Here is an 18,607-nt window from a genome sequence, read left to right as displayed (position 1 = left end):
ACCAGCGGTTGATACTGCGGGCTCCTGCGCTTAATGTTCGGCCAACGTCTGTTGTTGTTGCTACTCCACTATCTTGGTTGCTCGGGATTATACTAGCATGTTGAGCTCCTCTTGTGTCAGCGTCACCGTGGTGAATCATCCAACGTCCTCAATCTTCTCGTTCAGATGCAAGCTACGTTCCCATAGACGACGCCAAAATGATCATATCCAAAAGCAGAAAGGTGGAAAGTTGGGGAGGTGGCGGCTTCGCTAACCGGATGTGGACCTTGCTCTGCTTTGCAAAACAAGTAACATCAGTGTCGAGCCAAGGAAGGGGTCCCCGACGTTGGCCCTCTGACGCTCAAATTAGTCACCAAAATTTGTAGAAGAAGTGAAGCAATAGTAGAACTAGAACCAAACAGTAATCGTGCGTACCTCCACCGATGATGGACCCCCTTTATATAGAGCCTTGATGGGCAATGTGCATGCTTCTCGAGACATGGGTGCATTCTCCAATAGATTCTATGAAGGACCTGCCAGGAAAGTACCTCTGACACCATACCTTAGCAAGGTATGCATATCTCTAACGAGACAATAGAAGCTTCCGTCGTACTATCCGCTTGTCGACCATGCCTCGTGTCAGCGATACTATCTCCCAAAAGGATATCAAAAGAGATTGCGGTGGTCCTGTTACTTGGCCGAGCGGGATAGCCGCTCGGCCGGGACTCCTTCGCCCACTCGGTCGGGACTCCTCCGCCCGCTCGGCCGGGACTCCTCCGCTCTGTTTATGGCTAAGTCCCGTTACTTGGCCAAGCGGGGTAGCCGCTCGGCTGGTACCCCTCCGCTCTGTCGACCTCAGTTGCCCTTTCGTGCAGTGATTGTGTAGTAACATGCACTCCTTCTCCGTTCGGACAAGCTATCTAGTTTCCTTTGGTGTCCTACTGCTCCGTACTGAGCGTTGACAATCCTATATATCATCCCGAGCTAGATGGGTGGTCTTCTTAGACATGTCTCCTTCCGGTCTGACCCCCACTGACCCAATCGGCTATTGCAATTGTCCTCCGTTTGGCCTTTTACCACCTAGGTATTGACCACCTTGACTTTGACCTCCTCCTTGGCAGTTGACCCCGTGCCAGATGGGCATTCGTTTGTCGCCGCATCAGATATAATTAGGAGAACTAGCCAACACATAGGAGTTAGTTTCATGTTAATCCAAGGTTATTTGGTCCACTAGTTGATTTTGCCTAAAATCGACTGATGGACCAAACAACTTCGAATTGACATAAACTAGCTCCTATGTATTTGTCTATTTCTCCTGATTATATTCATGCCCTCAAACATCAATTTGACTCAATATATTTAAAGAAGTGACTTTTTTAATACGAATTAAAATTTTCAAATACATTCATGTTCGAAAAATCATTGCTCTCAATATATTGGGTTAAATTAACCTTTGAGGGCATGAATATAATTAGGAGAAGTAGACGAACACATAGGAATTAGTTTCATGTCATTCTGAGTTGTATATATCCATCAAACATCATTTTAACTTAATATATTGAGAGTAGTGATTTTTTTAAACACAAATTAGAATTTTCAAATGCATTCGTGTTAAAAAAATCACTGCTCTCAATATATTAAGTCAAATTAATGTTTGAGACCATGAATATAATCAGGAAAACTAGACGAATATATAAGGGCAAAACTGGCTAATGAACCAAACGATCTCTGATTGACATGAAACTAGCTCCTATGTATTCGTCTACTTCTCTTGATTATATTCATGTTCTCAAATGTCAATTTGACTCAATATATTAAGAGTAGTGATTTTTTAAATTTGAATGTATTTGAAAAACTCAATTCATATTCAAAAAATCACTGCTTTCAAAATATTGGGTCCAATTGATATTTGAGGGTATAAATATAATCAGGAGAAGTAGAAGAACACATAGGAGATAGTTTTATGTTATTCTGAAGTCGTTTGGTCCATCAGTCGATTTTGGACAAAATATATTGATGGAACAAACAACCTTAGATTAACATAAAATTAGTTTCGATGTGTTCGGCTAGTTTTACTAATTATATCAATGCCTTTAAATATCAATTTGACCCAATATATTGAGATCAGTAATTTTTTGAACATGAATGTGTTAAAAAATTCAATTAATATTCAAAAAATCACTATTCTAAATATATTGTGTCAAATTGATACTTGAGAACATAGATATAATTAAGAGAAGTAGATGAACACAAATGAGATATAGTTTCATGTCAATTCGAGGTCATTTGGTCCATCAACCGAGTTGATGGACCAAACGACTTCGGATTGATAGAAAATCACTGCTCTTAATATATTAGGTCATATTAAAATTTGAGGGCATGGATATAATCAAGAGAACTAGCTGAGCACATATGAAACAGTTTCATATTAATCCAAAATCGTTTGGTCCATCAACTGATTTTGTCCAAAATTAACTTTGATATAGAAGCAATTCAGCTTATTTTCATTATGAGTCAACTGATTTGCTTAAAACTTTGGCACAAAGAGAAATCAATTCAACTAGTGTTAAAAATCAATCGATTGATTTTCAAACAGAAATTGATTTGACTAATTTTTTTAATAGCCAACTAATTAGGAGTAAAACGAAAAGTGAGTACGTGATTTGTTAATTTTGAAAATAACCTACACGATTTGGTAATTTCAAAAATTTACCTATATGGTTCGGTAAAAACCTGTTAAAAGTTTGTTAAATATTCTCATGGGTGTAGCGCAATTGATATTTGGATGGCAGATTTACTAGATTGGGCATGGGTCGATTCTTGAAGATTTCATCGCCCTGTGTTATGCCCTCCTACTTGGAGGTCGTTGTGTACTATGATTTTCTTGCTTGTATATTGTCGTGGGACTGGTGATGCTGGACCATTTGAGGTAAGTGAAATCACCTTTTACGGGATTGAATAACTCATTAAATTAAATAAATAAATTTAAATATATATGTATTCAACTCATTAATATTCGTAAACTAATATTGTGGAGTATATTTATTAATGAAACTCTCATCAAAATAGTACATAAAATAAGATAAATAAATAAACATATTATTAAACTTAATAATCAATCAAATAGCTTAAAATTATAAAATTTTCAAACAATCAACAAACTTGAACTAAAAACTAAATAGCATTTAAACCAACTCTAACAAGAAGGCAAGGACATCTGAATAAGGGAAACACTTCGACATCAATTCTAGATACGAATGTTGATATGAATGACTCTAAAGTCTGCATTCATTTGATAGGGCAAAAGACAACGAAGAGAAAGGAAAAATCTAAAGTCAGAAAGGGTGATACAATGGAATAAAGTATTGACAAAGATTGATAAGATATTAAAAATATCAAATGCAAAAAATAACTTTACGAGAAACTAAAATTCTTCGTAAGGATTATAAAATTTTTATGAAAGATACTAGTAAGATGATACTAGAATAGTTTTTTATATATGATAAAATAATTTGATGTGTTTAAGTTGATCTTTATATATATTGTTATAATTTATATTTTTTATTTGATATAATGCAATATTTATGTAATTTATTATTTTTAATTATTAATGTTATTCAATGTTGGATTTAAATCTTATAAAATTTTAATTATATTTTATCAATTATTATTTATAAAAAATTATATATAAATCTATATAATAATATATTAAATATATTAATTATAAGTTTGATTTTTTTATAGTAGAAAGAAAACTAAAATTTTTTACTTTTTAATATGACATAGATGTGGTATTGTGAGAGCTCTTGGAGATGCCCTTAGAATTAGAGTTGTATTGCTAAGATATATAATCTACGTAATCTCGTCCAAGCTTAAGAGCATAAGATCTATAAATATTTTTTTTATAGTTTTTAATGAAAAATGATATACATAAGGAAAAAAACTCAATGAAAACATCAAGGATAGACACATAAAATGATGGGGCCCACAAAAAGTGAAATGGTGAGCCATGACTTTATGTGTCTATCCTTGAGGTTTTTATTGAGTTTTTTTCCTTGTGCATATCATTGCTCGTTTTTAATATGTCACATTAATATCATGCCAAAAAAAAAATCTATCACTCTCTTTATAATTAAAAAATTTCCCTATAATTTTTTTTATGTCCTATATTATTAAATTATATATGTTTAGTTATTATTTTTTATTTAATATATCTATATATAACTTTCATCATTAATTAATGACCACCTGCCTTGATAATTTTGAAATGACTTTAAAATTCCACTACATTTATTAAACAAATTATAAACCTCAAATTTTGCCTCGAAAATGACCGTTTTAAAAACCACTCATTGAGATGCCGTTGGCATAGGAGCCTCCAAAAACCCATCTAGCTAGAATTACACGTGGGACGCCGAGACGTGAACCTAGCAACACAATTCTACCGCCTCGCTCGTAGCATCACGATCGAGGTCGCGGACGACGCGAAGCAATGGCAGCAGAGATATACGAACTCAGCAACGGCACCATCTCCGTCAAAGTATCCAACTTTGGCGCCACCATCACATCGCTCCTCGTCCCTGATGCCAACGGTGATTGCTCCGTACCCTAGTTGATTCCCCCTTCCTCTGTACTCGATCTTTTGCCGGTCTTTCGAGTTTTTTTTCTTCTTATGGTTTCACCTAATATTAGGTCTGTTTTCCTTTCCGCTCTGTCGCTATGGGGTTCAGGGAATGTCGCCGATGTAGTACTCGGTTTCGATACCATCGAGCCGTATCAGGTAAGATTCTCTATGGGTTTGATCATTGTTTAAAGTCGTAATTTTTGTTGGGCAATATTAGTAATAACAAAAGATCTGATTTTTTTTTTTTTTTTTGTTCTACGTGTCTGAATTTTTTCCTTCATGAGTTATAATTTTTACTTCTAGTTATAAATACTACGGACCTGTTGTTTTTCGCTAGCAAGATACTCTTTGTGGTTAGACTTCTATTTGAGAAGCTAATTTCATAATGAATAGCGTCCTGCTTTCTTGATTTTATAGACTATGCCTAGATGGAAGAAAATTCAGTAAAAATTGTATTTCTTGTTCCCGGACCTTAGTTATTATCACCATTGAGTCATTAACAAACATTTGAATCATCAAGTCGGTAATATCACCGAGTACAAATTTAAGCTTGTCTGGTCAGGTGGTTTGTGCTTGAACTGTAGAAATCGTTGGCCTGTTTCCATTTGGTACAAGAGTAGTAGTCTCTTTCAGAACCAGATTTTGTCTGCCGAATTATGAAGAGGTAAGATCTAGAGAAGACAACAGGTATCCTTGTTTAATTGGTGAACTGTATGCTGTGATGACTGACGATAAATCTAGAATTTTGCTTTTGTTTCTTAAAATTTTATGTTGCTGTCTAATTTTGATATAAAGATGCCCCATGTCCCTCATAAGCATTGACCCAAAATAGTTTATATGCATATGTTGCAGAATTGTCGATTAATCTTGATTTTGAATCTTAAATATCCATATTGATCTAATCTCTTCTTGTTATCTTGTTTCCTTTTACTATGTTATTGAGTGTTCTGAAACATCCTGGATTGCGAATGAATTTTCATATTTTCATTTGGTGGTGCATTCTTGATAATCTTTTCTTTTCCTTTGCCGGTGCATGCTCTTTATCTATTTTGTGTCTGTTGTTTTCATATGTTCCTAATCAGAAAGGCGCTTCTCCTTACTTTGGATGCATTGTTGGGCGGGTAGCAAACAGAATTAAAGAAGGAAAGTTTACTCTCAACGGCGTTGAACATTCCTTGTTTATCAACAATGGACCGAACAGCCTTCATGGTTGGAAATGAAGTCAATTTCAAATTTGTGATGTTTCTGTATCACATTTATTTTTCTTGTGAAACAAATATAAACTACTTCAAAAGATTATGATCTTACTCTTTATCCTGAGTTGGATTAGCTGCTTTTTTAGTTTGTAGTTATCTACTATCTTTGTTAAATTGTACTCATGGCACCTATGCAATGGTTTTTCCTGTTGGTTAAGGAGATATGGGTTAAAAACCTTTTACTTGGAGGGGTAGTTCTGATTACAAATAAAACAAGACGAAATGGTCTAGGTGACTTGTGTAAATGTAAGTTAGAAAGATGTAATAATTATGATATGATCAGAACTCATGTGTGGCATCAATCTAGATGGATATTAATATGACTAGACACATGTTGTCAAACCCTTTGTGACTTTTTTGCTTTTATTAACAATTACAGCTGTCCTGTTGTGTCTCTAAAGTTTTATGTGGAAATTAAACTGCAATACTGAAAGGATGCATGCTGACAATCCTTAATATTTGGGACCTTTTGTCTTATGTAACTATGGTATCTCATGCTGTGCCCTATGGCACTGAGGGTTAGGACAGATTAATCTAACTTGGTTTGCAAACCCACTCTTGATTGTTGAAGCGTCATCAAGCACCGATGCTATCAACTTCTCCTCACTTGAATTATGTTATTAAAATTTGGGCAACGATGCTAGTGTCAACTAGAACAAATATTCAGTTTGAAGGTAACTCTTTTTGTGCTGATTTGTGTATGTGGTATGAGCCATGCAACTTTTTTTTTTCACCTCATCCATGATTTGATCAGGTTGTTGGAATAACTGAACTTCTTCGGCATGTTCTTCAGGTGGGAAGACAGGTTTTGATAAGGTGCTATGGGAGGTTGCTGAATATAACAAGAATAATCAGTTCCCTTCAATCACCTTGAAGTATCACAGCAAGGATGGTGAGGAAGGTAAAATGATGAGGAGGAATAGTTTCATTGTGCTGCTCATCATCTAGTTAGAGATTGTTATCGATATTTGGACAGGTTACCCTGGAGATCTCTCTGTCACTGCCAAGTACTCCCTCCCTTCGAGCACATCGCTGAAGCTTGAAATGGAAGCTGTTCCTGCTAGCAAAGCCACTCCTGTCAGTCTTGCTCAACACACTTACTGGAATCTTGCCGGGCACAACTCTGGCAATGTCCTTGATCACTCGATCCAGATATGGGGATCTCATATCACTCCCGTCGATGACAACCAAATCCCTACCGGCAATATCAAACCAGTCAGTGGCACCCCCTTCGATTTCACAGCAGAAACCGAGATAGGCAGCAGAATCCTTGAAGTACCTGGCGGTTATGATCACAACTACAAACTGGACCATGGAGAAGAGAAATCTGGCTTGAAGCACGCAGCTAGAGTGAAGGATCCTTCGAGCATGAGGGTGCTTGACTTGTGGACCGATGCGCCTGGCATGCAGTTCTACACCGGCAACTTTCTCGACGGTGTTGTGGGAAAGGGTGGGGCAGTGTATGGCAAGCAAGCAGGACTGTGCCTGGAGACGCAGGGGTTCCCGAATGCCATCAACCAACTGAATTTTCCATCTGTTGTGGTGCAACCCGGAGAGAAGTACAAGCACACCATGGTGTTTGAGTTTTCGAGCAACTGAGCTCTTCTTCCATGTTTGTATTCATCTGTTCTTCTCTTTTGTTGCAGTCTAACTTGGGGAATAAACTGTATAAAACATGAGGTATTAATTCCATTGCCTCATATGTTTCTAGATTAAGCAAGGTAATTAGAACTACTTTCATTTCATATAACTATATCAGTTCTTTGATTGTATTCTTCTCAGAACAATGAGTCATATAAATGTTGCTGTTCAAGATGAACGAGTGTTTGTCGTCACTTTTCTTGGTGTCTCTATCTTCCTAATCACTTGCTGGTTTGGGTAAGGTGTCGTCCTCACCATCTTCAGTTCCGATCTTGAATAGTTTCTTATATGCAATATAAGTCGATATCATCCTGATATCCGGCATCACTATCTTCCTGATCACTTGCTGGCTTTTCTTAAATTCGTTTTCCTTAAGAAACTATTTACTCCACTAGGTGATGCATTCGGACTAAGCAAAAGTTTCTCCAGAATATAATATACAATTAATGATGTTGTTTCCAAAGTGCACATTTGAAAATAACCCTGAATATTTTGGATTTGTTGAAACATGATACTGAATGTATCATAATATCCAAACAGTATGTTGAAAGCAAGTACAAAAATAGAAAGATTTCTGTTCTGTAGGTGTAGGATGTTTGAGCAGAATAGAGTTTTTTAGAGTTTGAATCATTCTGTGATAGGACATGAACAATTGCAACGGTTCTGGTTCCTTCAACTTCGATTACTGCCTGTCAGGTTCCTTCAAACTTGGTTCCTTTCATTCTTTTCTATTCTAGCTAACTACAAAAAAAAAAAAAAAAAAACACACACACATACATTGATTTAAGAAAGAAATTTAGCAACAAAATTTTTTTGTCCTAAATCTCTAACAAATTTAATAACAAAAAAAGAAATCGTCGCTAATTAGCAACGAAAACGTTTATCGCATATTAGCAACAAAGTATAATTCGTGCCAAATTCATTCGTCACAGATTTACAATGAAATTAATATTTGTCGCAGATTTACGACGAATATGACATTCATCGTAGCTTTTTGCAACGAATATGACATTCATCTCAGATTTTTGCTACAAATAAGGAATTCATCGTATTATTTGTAACAAATTTCAGATTCGTTATAAATTTTGAGACGAATATCATTTTTGCCACAAACTTTTGAGACAAATTCAGTATTCGTCATAGAGTTTACAATAAATATCGAATTCGTTGCAAATGTATCGATGAATACAAGGATTTGTCGCAAAATTTTAGACATCCTAAGATTCAAATGTTTGGTAATAATTATTCTTAATTATTTTAAAAATTTATGATGAATTCACTAATTCGTAGCCGATTTTATACATTTATTTGTCGCAGATTACTCGAAATAGGCATTGGTTGAGTTTAAAAGATCAATTAAGTTAATTAGGATAGTCAAGCTAAAGATGTGTGCCGTGTTGATCATACTATTGAAAGTAGAAGTTTTGAGGGAGCAAACAAATTAATTAAGGTTGATAAGAGCTAACTTGGTTAAAGGGATCGTGTATGCTAGCTAGACAAGCCAATAAGGTCAAATGAGTTTAATGAGTTAGTCATGTTGAGAATAACGTGGGTGACTTGGATGTGTATGTTGGAACCCCAAGGTTGTTTTGGTGTGATCAACAAGTTAAGTTAGGTCCTGCGTTGTTTCTAACCTTGTGTCTAAGTATGCAGGAGCTTAGGAATACAGGTAGTCGAGTGGAAGACGCAGCTAGCAAGAAGGACGGCAGTCCGAGGGACGAGGTGCTGCGGAAGAGTACACCAGCGGATGAGAAGGAAGCGTGCGGTGGTTCCGAGGGACGAAAGCCGGAGCGGAAGATTGCTCGGGGAGCAAGAGACGCAGCTAGCGAGAAGGTCGACGACCGAGGGACGAAGACTGCGGATGAGTACGCTGGCGGACGAGAAGGAAACACGCGGCAATTCCGAGGGACGAGAAGCCGGAGGAAAGCCCGCTTGAGAAGACCGGAAGTTGGGTTCGGGTGAGCCCTTTTCCGGATGGCAGAGATCACCCAAGTAAGCGGATCCGGATCGGAAGACCCGGACCGAGGCGGGACTAAAACGGAGCAGAGGTCCCAGACGCAAAAGTCAACCAGAGTTGACTTTTTGCTCCGGGGCACCCGGAACGTGAAGTTTGACCAGAATGCGTCTTTCGCGTTCTGGACGTTGGGGGATAAAGTTTTATCCCCCCCAGGGCGCCCGGAACCCTTCCAGGCGCCCCGACCAAGACTATAAATATAGCCTTGGTCCAGAAGCTATCAATCAACTGAGAACTCAAGCATTCTTTCTACACTTGTACGCTCTTCTGTTTTAAGCTTCTATTGTGCGCTTCATTGCTGTAAAAGGCTTCTCCGTCTGAAGGAGATACTAGTGCTACGCTTTCTTGGATTAACAACCTTCCCGGTTGTAACCAAGTAAATCTCGGTGTGTCTTTTACTTTTCTGCTTTTATTTATTTCTCTTATTTTACAAGTGTTAGTTTAAGAGTTCGAGAAGGGTGTTTGCGTTTTGATTTTTGCAGGGCTATTCAACCCCCCTTCTAGCCGGCCCAACGGTCCTACAAGTGGTATCAGAGCCAAGACGCTTCAGGAGGACTAACCGCCAATCGAAGCAAAGATAATGGCCGGAGCAAGCATCCACCCGCCGAAATATGGAGGAGATTTCGCTACGTGGAAGAATCTGATGCAGGTATTTTTTACCACAGACTTTGAATTAACTTTAACAATGGAATCCGGTTTTGTAGCTCCAGAAGGTAAGGGAAAATGTCAATGGACAAAAAAGGAGCAGGCTGAATTCGTGGCGAACGGCAAAGCAGAATACCATCTGCTAAGCGTTTTTCCACCTCAAGAAGTCAACAGAATCGGACAATACCACTCGGCAAAGGAACTTTGGGAAAAGTTCCTCGAGCTGCACGAAGGGACTTCCGAAGCCAAGCTTGCCAGAAGAGATCTGCTTCGGAATCAGCTCACCAGCCTGCAACTTGGGGAAGATGAGACAGTCGCGCACTTGCACTCGAGAATCAAAGAGATCATCACCGGACTATCGAATCTCGGAGAAACGGTAAGTAACCGAGATTCGCTAAGGTACGCACTAAATTCATTTCCTAGAAATTCAAAATGGGCATCACTAGTAGATGCCTTTTATATTTCTAAAGATTTAGAAAAGATCTCGTTAGAAGAATTTTTTTCTACTTTTGAAGTGCATGAGTCAAGATGTGCAGGAATGAAGGAGCCCAAGAATAACGTCGCCCTCAAAGCTTCGAGAGACGAACAAGAGTCGGAATCCTCTCTCGATGACGAGGAAATGGTAATGATGGTAAGAAGATTCAAGAAGCTTTGTAAATCCAGATCTACTAACCATCCACAGGGGAAGAAGAAAAGGACGATCCGCTGCTACCACTGCGACGAAGAAGGGCACGTCAAGGACAATTGCCCCAAGCTGAAGAATAAGAACAAGGAAAAGGGTAAGAAGCCTATCCAAAAGAGAAAAGCCCTAAAGGCGACGTGGGATGATACGTCGTCGGAGTCGGAAGTCGAGGCATTCTCCGGACTTGCTCTAATGGCAAGTCATCAAGACGACGACTGCGAGTCAAGCTCTTCCGAAATGAGCATCGAGAGCATCAATGAAGGGGGAGCTTTGTCAGAGGAAAGCAGTAGTTCAGGGGGAGACACGGAAAACGAACTCGACAAGGTATCAGGTACGTTCACTTCCTCCCGATAAACTTTATAAATTTGTTAAGTTATTAACTAAAGACTGCTGTAAATTAGAAAAAGAAATAAAAAATTTAAAAATAATCTTAGTTAAATCCTTCCCTCTAGAAGAATTAGATAAATCAAAATAGGAAAATGAAAGATTGAAACTTGAAAATAATAATTTGAAAATTCAAGTAGATAATTTGAAAAACCATGCATGTTCATCTAATTCTAGAAAATTTAAAAATTTAAATTGGTATTATAGATATCACCCGGGACAAATTAAGAATATCTCTAGAAAATATGTCCCTAAGAAATTTTTAATCAATCCAGTAGGCTGGAACCTTTATTGGGTTCCTAAATCTTGCTTAGTCTAAGTTTTAAAATTAAAATTAAAATTAGCGCTTTTCAGTGAGAAAATTAAACAATGAATTTCTCTATGAGGTTTTGTCTAAGGAAGTGGTTGTTGCTCCAATAACCAAGAAGGCCTAGTGTCTTGTCACGACCTGGAAGCCAAAATATTGAAATAAATGTTTAATTAACTTTCTGTCAAAGCATTAAAATTAGAATTAATTAATGCTTTCAAAGTTAAAAAAAAACATTTTTTTAAAATATTTTTATACTTAGAAAAATACTTTTTGCCAAAGTCAAATTTTCACGTCAAATTTTCACTTAGAAAAATTCTCAAAGTTTTCACTAAGAAAAATTTTCTGCTTAAGTTACTTAGAAAAATTCTCATTTTTTGTTAATTTTGAAAAATTTTCATAAGACAATTTTGTTTAAGTTAAAATACCATTTTGAAATTGAAAATTTCTGCTTAAAAGTCTTTAAGAAATTTTTTTTACTCTAAGTCTTTAACCCTTAGTTCTTTTTAAACCCCATTTTTTTGTGATCAAAGGGGGAGAAAAATTAGTATAAATCTAGGGGGAGGTAGAAATTGAAAATTGAAAATTTTTGAAATTTAATTTTGTTGCACATTATTGCAATAACTTGTTTTAATTTTATGTCTAGTTTTGACCTAGCTTAACTTGGGTTGATCACACCAAAAATGGGGAGATTGTTGGAACCCCAAGGTTATTTTGGTGTGATCAACAAGTTAAGTTAGGTCCTGCGTTGTTTCTAACATTGTGTCTAAGTGTGCAGGAGCTTAGGAACACAGGTAGTCGAGCGGAAGACGTAGCTAGCGAGAAGGACGGCAGTCCGAGGGACGAGGTGCTGCGGAAGAGTACACCGGCGGATGAGAAGGAAGCGTGCGGTGGTTCCGAGGGACGAAAGCCGGAGCGGAAGATTGCTCGGGGAGCAAGAGACGCAGCTAGCGAGAAGGTCGACGACCGAGGGACGAAGACTGCGGATGAGTACGCTGGCGGACGAGAAGGAAACACGCGGCAATTCCGAGGGACGAGAAGCTGGAGGGAAGCCCGCTTGAGAAGACCGGAAGTTGGGTTCGGGTGAGCCCTTTTCCGGATGGCAGAGATCACCCAAGTAAGAGGATCCGGAGCGGAAGACCCGGACCGAGGCGGGACTAAAACGGAGTAGAGGTCCCGGACGTAAAAGTCAACCAGAGTTGACTTTTTGCTCCGGGGCGCCCGGAACGTGAAGTTTGACCAGAACGCGTCTTTCACGTTCTGGACATTAGGGGATAAAGTTTTATCCCCCCCAGGGCGCCCGGAACCCTTCCAGGCGCCCCGACCAAGACTATAAATATAGCCTTGGTCCAGAAGCTGTCAATCAACTGAGAACTCAAGCATTCTTTCTACACTTGTACGCTCTTCTGTTTTAAGCTTCTATTGTGCGCTTCATTGCTGTAAAAGGCTTCTCCGTCTGAAGGAGATACTAGTGCTACGCTTTCTTGGATTAACAACCTTCCCGGTTGTAACCAAGTAAATCTCGGTGTGTCTTTTACTTTTCTGCTTTTATTTATTTCTCTTATTTTACAAGTGTTAGTTTAAGAGTTCGAGAAGGGTGTTTGCGTTTTGATTTTTGCAGGGCTATTCAACCCCCCTTCTAGCCGGCCCAACGGTCCTACAGTGTAAACCAATTTAGATTTGTTGAGAATGAGTAAGTTGTTCTATGAATATTTGATAATATTTTTTTTATGATTCTATGATGAATCCATGAATTCGTTGCCAATTCTGCGATGAATCAAAGGATTCCTCGTAGAATGGTAAAAACAAAACAAAATAAAATAATATTGTCAAATGTTTTATGCTTGTATTTTTTTTTATGTTATATTTTTCACAATGATGTTAGTCATGTTAATCATACTAGTGAGAGTAGAAGTTTTGAGGGAGCAACAAATTAATTAAGCTAGATAAGAGCTAACTTGGTTAAAAGAATCATGTACGCTAGTTAGGCAATTGCCAATAAGGTCAAATGAGTTCAATAATTTAGTCATGTTGAGAATGAGGTGGGTGACTTAGATGAGTAAATCAATTTAGATTTGTCGAGAATGAGTAGGTTGTTCTACTAACGGTCGATAATGCTTATTTTATTTTATATTTTTTTTTTATGATTCTAAGATGAATTCATGGATTCGTCACTAATTATGTGACGAATCCATGGATTCGTTGTCAACTTTGTGACAAATCGAAGGATTCATCGTGACAGATCCTTATATTAGTCGCAAAATGGTTAAAAAATAAAATTATCAAATGTTGTATGGTTGTATTTTCTTTTATGTTATATTATTCACAGCCAATGATGTTGCCGTGTTAATCATACTAGTGACAATAGAAGTTTTGAGGAAGTAAACAAATTAACTAAGGTAGATAAGAGCTAACTTGGTTAAAGGAATTATCTACTCTAGCTAGACAAACCAATAAGGTTAAAAGGGTTCAATGATTTAGTAAATGAGGTGGATGACTTGAATGAGGAAATCAATTTAGATTTGTTGAGAATTTATAGGTTGTTCAACGAATGTTTGACAATGTTTATTTTTTTTTTATTTTTTTTTATTTTACCATTCTGCGATGAATCCATAGATTCATTGTCAAAATATTGGCAACAAATCCATGGATTCGTCACCAATCATGGATTCGTCGTAAAATGGTTAAAAAAATTTAAAAATTTTAAAACCCTAAAAATGTTTTAATTATTTTTGTATCATTCTGCTACAAATCCACGGATTCATAGCCAATTGGCGATGAATTTGGTGACAAAAATGTTTTCGTCGCCAAAAAAACCCCTAAAAATACTCATTCACCTTATTCCTATTTCCCCCTACCCTAACCCTCTTGTCTTCTCGGCGGCGATGGCGGCTACGATTCTTCTCCTACGACGACGATCTCCTGCTGGTAAGCTCCCCTTACCCTTTTCTCTCATCTACGATGGGTAGCGAGCCTTGGATGGTTGTGGGTGGCCGCCATGAGCTAGTGGTGAGATATGGTATGTTGATGATCGTGAGCCTATATTTGTTTGTCGACTTTTATATTTGATTGTTGATTTCGTAATATTATTTGTACATGTATATATTTGACTTGTTTGGAGAGACACTCTGTAACGGCCGAAAAATTCTCAAAACTATTTTAGAAATATTCTGTTATTTTTCTGGAATTTTTAGATATTTTTCCGGAATTTTCCAAGTAACGGAAGTAGCAAAAATAATTAGAACCGCAAAATAGCTTAGGCGGCGGGAATCGAACCCGAGACCTATGGCTTAGGGATAATGTTGGGAACCAGTTGAACCCAGCAGGGCCGTGCTGAAAGGAAAGGGAACCAATAAAATTTATATTGGAGTTGGGCGAATTAAGTCTTTAGTATAAATAGGAAGGTTAAGTGGGAGTTGGGTTATTTTGTTTTGGTTCGGCACATTCTTTTTCACCGTGACCTATCCCTCTTCCAAAAACCTCACCGCCGCCCACACCTCTTCCTCCTCCTCTCTCGGCGCCCAAACCCAAGGACTCTCGGCTCATCTTCCGGCGACGACTCCAACACGAAAGAGGTTCTTCTCCGCGAGAGGAACGCGAAGACGTGAGCGGGTCGTCGAGAAGGTCATCTCCACCGGAATTCTAGCGAATAGAATTGTAAGGAATTTAGCGTACGAGGTAAGAAACCCCTCACCTGCGGTATAATAGCTCCGTTTGGTTTCCTACGCATTAGTTTTAGCTATATGCAGGTTTTTCGGCACATAGGGTGTGTTTAAACCCTCCTCGAGGATTAGGGATCTAGATGAGCACCTCTAGACGGGCCGGACACGTTGTTCTCCTTTAGTTGGAGATGCTAGACGTTGTCGGGTGCCTAGAGGTGATCTCCCTATTAGAGGAGAGAGTTGGAGCACACCAAGTGTTCGGTAAAATGTTAGTGTAGCTAAATACCACCTCAGTTATGTTTAATAGCTCAGTTAAATGCATTAGAAGCATTGAAAACAGCACATTAGTTTAGTTCAGTTTTATGGGACTACGGTCCAATGGGTGGGCTCCCACAGTCGCCTCTAGGTTCAGATAACCTAGAAACAGCAAGTTAAAACAGTTAGCTATATTCAGTATTTTATTTTCAGTGGCACTGTACTGGATTAGACCCCAGGTTTAGATAACCTAGTTAACCCTACTAAATTCGGGACTTGCAAACCCGGGTCTAGTTAGGGATCGCGCACAGCAAGTACAGTTGCCGGGCCCAAACAACATGATTATGTATTTTCACTTACTATGTATTAGTTTTCAAAACTCATAAAAATCAGATATGTTAGTTGAGTTTGAATTCAGCATCAGTTTAGCTTCAGTTTAGCCTTCCTTGCTTATACATTATGATAGCTCATGTTCAGTTCTTGATTGCTATGCTTGTATGATCATATGCCATGTTTATATGTTTAGCCTAGCCAGTTTATTTCAAATGGCATGCTTTAAAAATCATATTGCATCGTCGCATGTTTTTGTGAGGTAGATGGTTTCTTACTAAGCTTGTTAGCTTACAGATACTACTTTTCTTATACTGCAGATAAAGGTAAAGGAAAAGTGGACTAGCAGCGGAGGCTGGAGGTCAATGCAAATGAGGATGTGTGTGGCAGGAACTGGAATGAAAGACCCTCTGAGGATTTAGCATTTACTTTAGCACTTTACAGTTATTAGTTTAGTTTTCATGTTTTGGGCACTTTTGAATCTTAGCAAGTTTAAGCAGTTAGAACTTTTGGAAATTCATACCTTCATACACTTTAAGTTGTCAAAATGCCATGAACCAGTAAACCTTGCTTTGGTTTAAGTTTAGAATTGTTACTACGTGTTATTAGAATAGTTTATCATGCATTAGATAGTGTTATGGAGTGTTTTGGCACACAGTGCTTTGAAATCGAGTTCCCGGGTGAATCAGACTCGATCGGTCTCCGACCGATCGCTCGGTTGTCGGATCGGCCACCGACCGATCTGATATCAGATCCTCCGGATCGGCCACCGACCGGTCCAAAGATCGAATGTAAGGCATCCAACGGTGTCGGTGCGATCGACCGATCCACCCACTGGATCGGCCCGACCGATTCTTTGCCGGATCGGTCCGCACCGATCCAGCAGGTGAATCGCGACAGTTTGATCGATCCTTGATCGATCAGCCTAGCTGGGAAGTTAGTTCGAGTTCTAGCTCGATGGGAGGTCAAGTATCCTCCTTAGCACATGTACACCAACCAAAAGGGTCTTGAATCCTTCCTTATAACAACATGGGTGTATCGGTTGTCGGATTAACCGAGTCGATTAGTGAAATTTTATTTTACCCGCTCGGAGCTTGAGAGTTAATGTAGCGATCCTCCACGCTTTAGTACCGAGTCGGGTCGTTAGTGGTATCGAGCGGTTCCATACTTCCTACACACATCAGATTGTACCTGCAACTTCCAAGTAAGAATACCTCCCTCTCTTTATTCTTGCTTATTACAATTCATGTTTATATGCCTACTTCTGTTAGTATGAGATAGTCTTTGAACATGATATCAATAATTATATAACCGTGATAGTATTAGTTATACATATGTTCTCTATGTCTTTAGAAATGGCACGAGGACGCCCACCTAGAAGGGCACTAGCTACTGAGCCCCAACAAGAGGCAGGCAGTCCAGCCTTACAACATTAGTGGCTCAATTACAGCAGCAGCTAGAACGAGAAATAGCCACCTTAAAGGCTAATCAGCAGAGTACCAACCGAATCGAACGACTCCGAAGTCTTAGAGGTTCCACCCGCTCAGCCCACCAGCAGTCACAGCAGCTGAGCCAAGAAAGGAAGCCTATCCGATCCAGGAGAGTCAAGCCGAGAACTTCTCAGCACTAGTGAACCATGGGATGCACAAGCATGGTTCAAAACACCGGAGAGCACGATGGAGCTTCGGACTGGCCGGAGCACGAGAAGGTGAAGTGTGCCTCCTTCGGCCGACAGGAGATGCACGCATGTGGTGGGAAAGAATCAGAGCGGAGCCAGTGAACCGGATGACATGGGCTGACTTTGAGAAGGAATTCTTTGAGGAGTTCTTTCATACGGGTTACCAACCGCCACTACGACGAGTTCACCGAGTTTCGCCAGGGCAACCTATCGCTTGAGGAAGCCGTGAAGAAATTCAACAGTTGGCTCGTCTATGCCGAGCACAGAAAAGGAACGAGTCCGGTTGATGCTCAAGATGCCGAGGCCGGAGATAGTGAACGTGGCCGGTGGCATACATAGGCCACAAATCACGAGGAGTTAGTGAGCGGTGCCTTGACCACAGAGCATTACCAGAATAAGCAGAGGCAAGTCTCCTCGAGTCCAAGGGCCAAGGAAACTCTCACACTCAAAACAGCAAGGCCACGGCTCCAATCGGAAAGGAACTCCAACAGCAAGCGCAAATCGTGGAGTGACTCAAAAGGAGGACCATCTAGCAAGCGACCCGGTTATCCAAAGTGTGCCACTTGTGGGAAATTCCACCGGGGTTTGTCGCAAGGGCACACGAGGATGCTTTGAATGTGGACAAGAAGGGTACATGGCCAAGCCGAACAAGACCGGTCTTCCTCAACCACAGCAGATTCAGATGCAGGCCGCTCAGATGCAAGCCGCTCTAGAAGGTCCACTTATCAGCCAGGGCATTAGAAGCCCCTCCAGCTATGGCAAATGCGAGGATCTACTCACTCACCGAGAGGACGTAGCAAATGCCTCGGTCGATTAGCATTTTCAAAGATAGTGCTACTTCTATTTGATCTTGGGCAACCCATTCATATATAGCCGTGGATGTTCTCCGAGAAATTAGAAATACCCCGAGGTACTCGGTGGACGGCACTACCTTCAGGAGAGGTCATGGCATCAACGCCGCTCGAGCAAAGCGCCATTATAGCAGCATCGAACTCTTTTGTGATCCGATCCGCTGAAATAATCGACTACGACGTCATCCTTGGAATGGACTTTCGATCGACACGGTGCTTCCATAGAGGCCGTAAATGTAAAGTCGATTCCAACCCAAGCGAGTACATCGGAGAACCAAAGAGAAAAGCCAGAAAATTTC

The 18,607-nt window shown here is 39.4% G+C and overlaps 1 protein-coding gene across 2 annotated transcripts in view; it reads left to right on the top strand.

Moving 5' to 3' along the window:
- LOC121969040 (galactose mutarotase-like) overlaps positions 1-7,651 on the top strand; it is a 29,475-nt gene extending 21,824 nt beyond the window's left edge. The window contains exons 1-5 of one of the 2 annotated variants that reach the window (XM_042518998.1): positions 4,369-4,571; positions 4,710-4,759; positions 5,686-5,812; positions 6,653-6,760; positions 6,836-7,649. In XM_042518998.1, the coding sequence (XP_042374932.1) occupies positions 4,472-4,571; positions 4,710-4,759; positions 5,686-5,812; positions 6,653-6,760; positions 6,836-7,458 (1,008 nt within the window). In that variant the 5' untranslated portion in view covers positions 4,369-4,471 and the 3' untranslated portion in view covers positions 7,459-7,649. Of the gene's footprint in view, positions 1-4,368; positions 4,572-4,709; positions 4,760-5,685; positions 5,813-6,652; positions 6,761-6,835 lie in introns of those variants that run through there. The other variant, XM_042518997.1, reaches the window with a different exon arrangement.
- Positions 7,652-18,607: the final 10,956 nt, after the last annotated feature.

The sequence above is a fragment of the Zingiber officinale genome, chromosome 1B (assembly GCF_018446385.1).
Source record: "Zingiber officinale cultivar Zhangliang chromosome 1B, Zo_v1.1, whole genome shotgun sequence".
Lineage (NCBI taxonomy): Eukaryota > Viridiplantae > Streptophyta > Magnoliopsida > Zingiberales > Zingiberaceae > Zingiber > Zingiber officinale.
The sequence above is the reverse complement of the archived record's forward strand: the minus strand, read 5'-3'. Positions and strand labels throughout refer to the sequence as shown.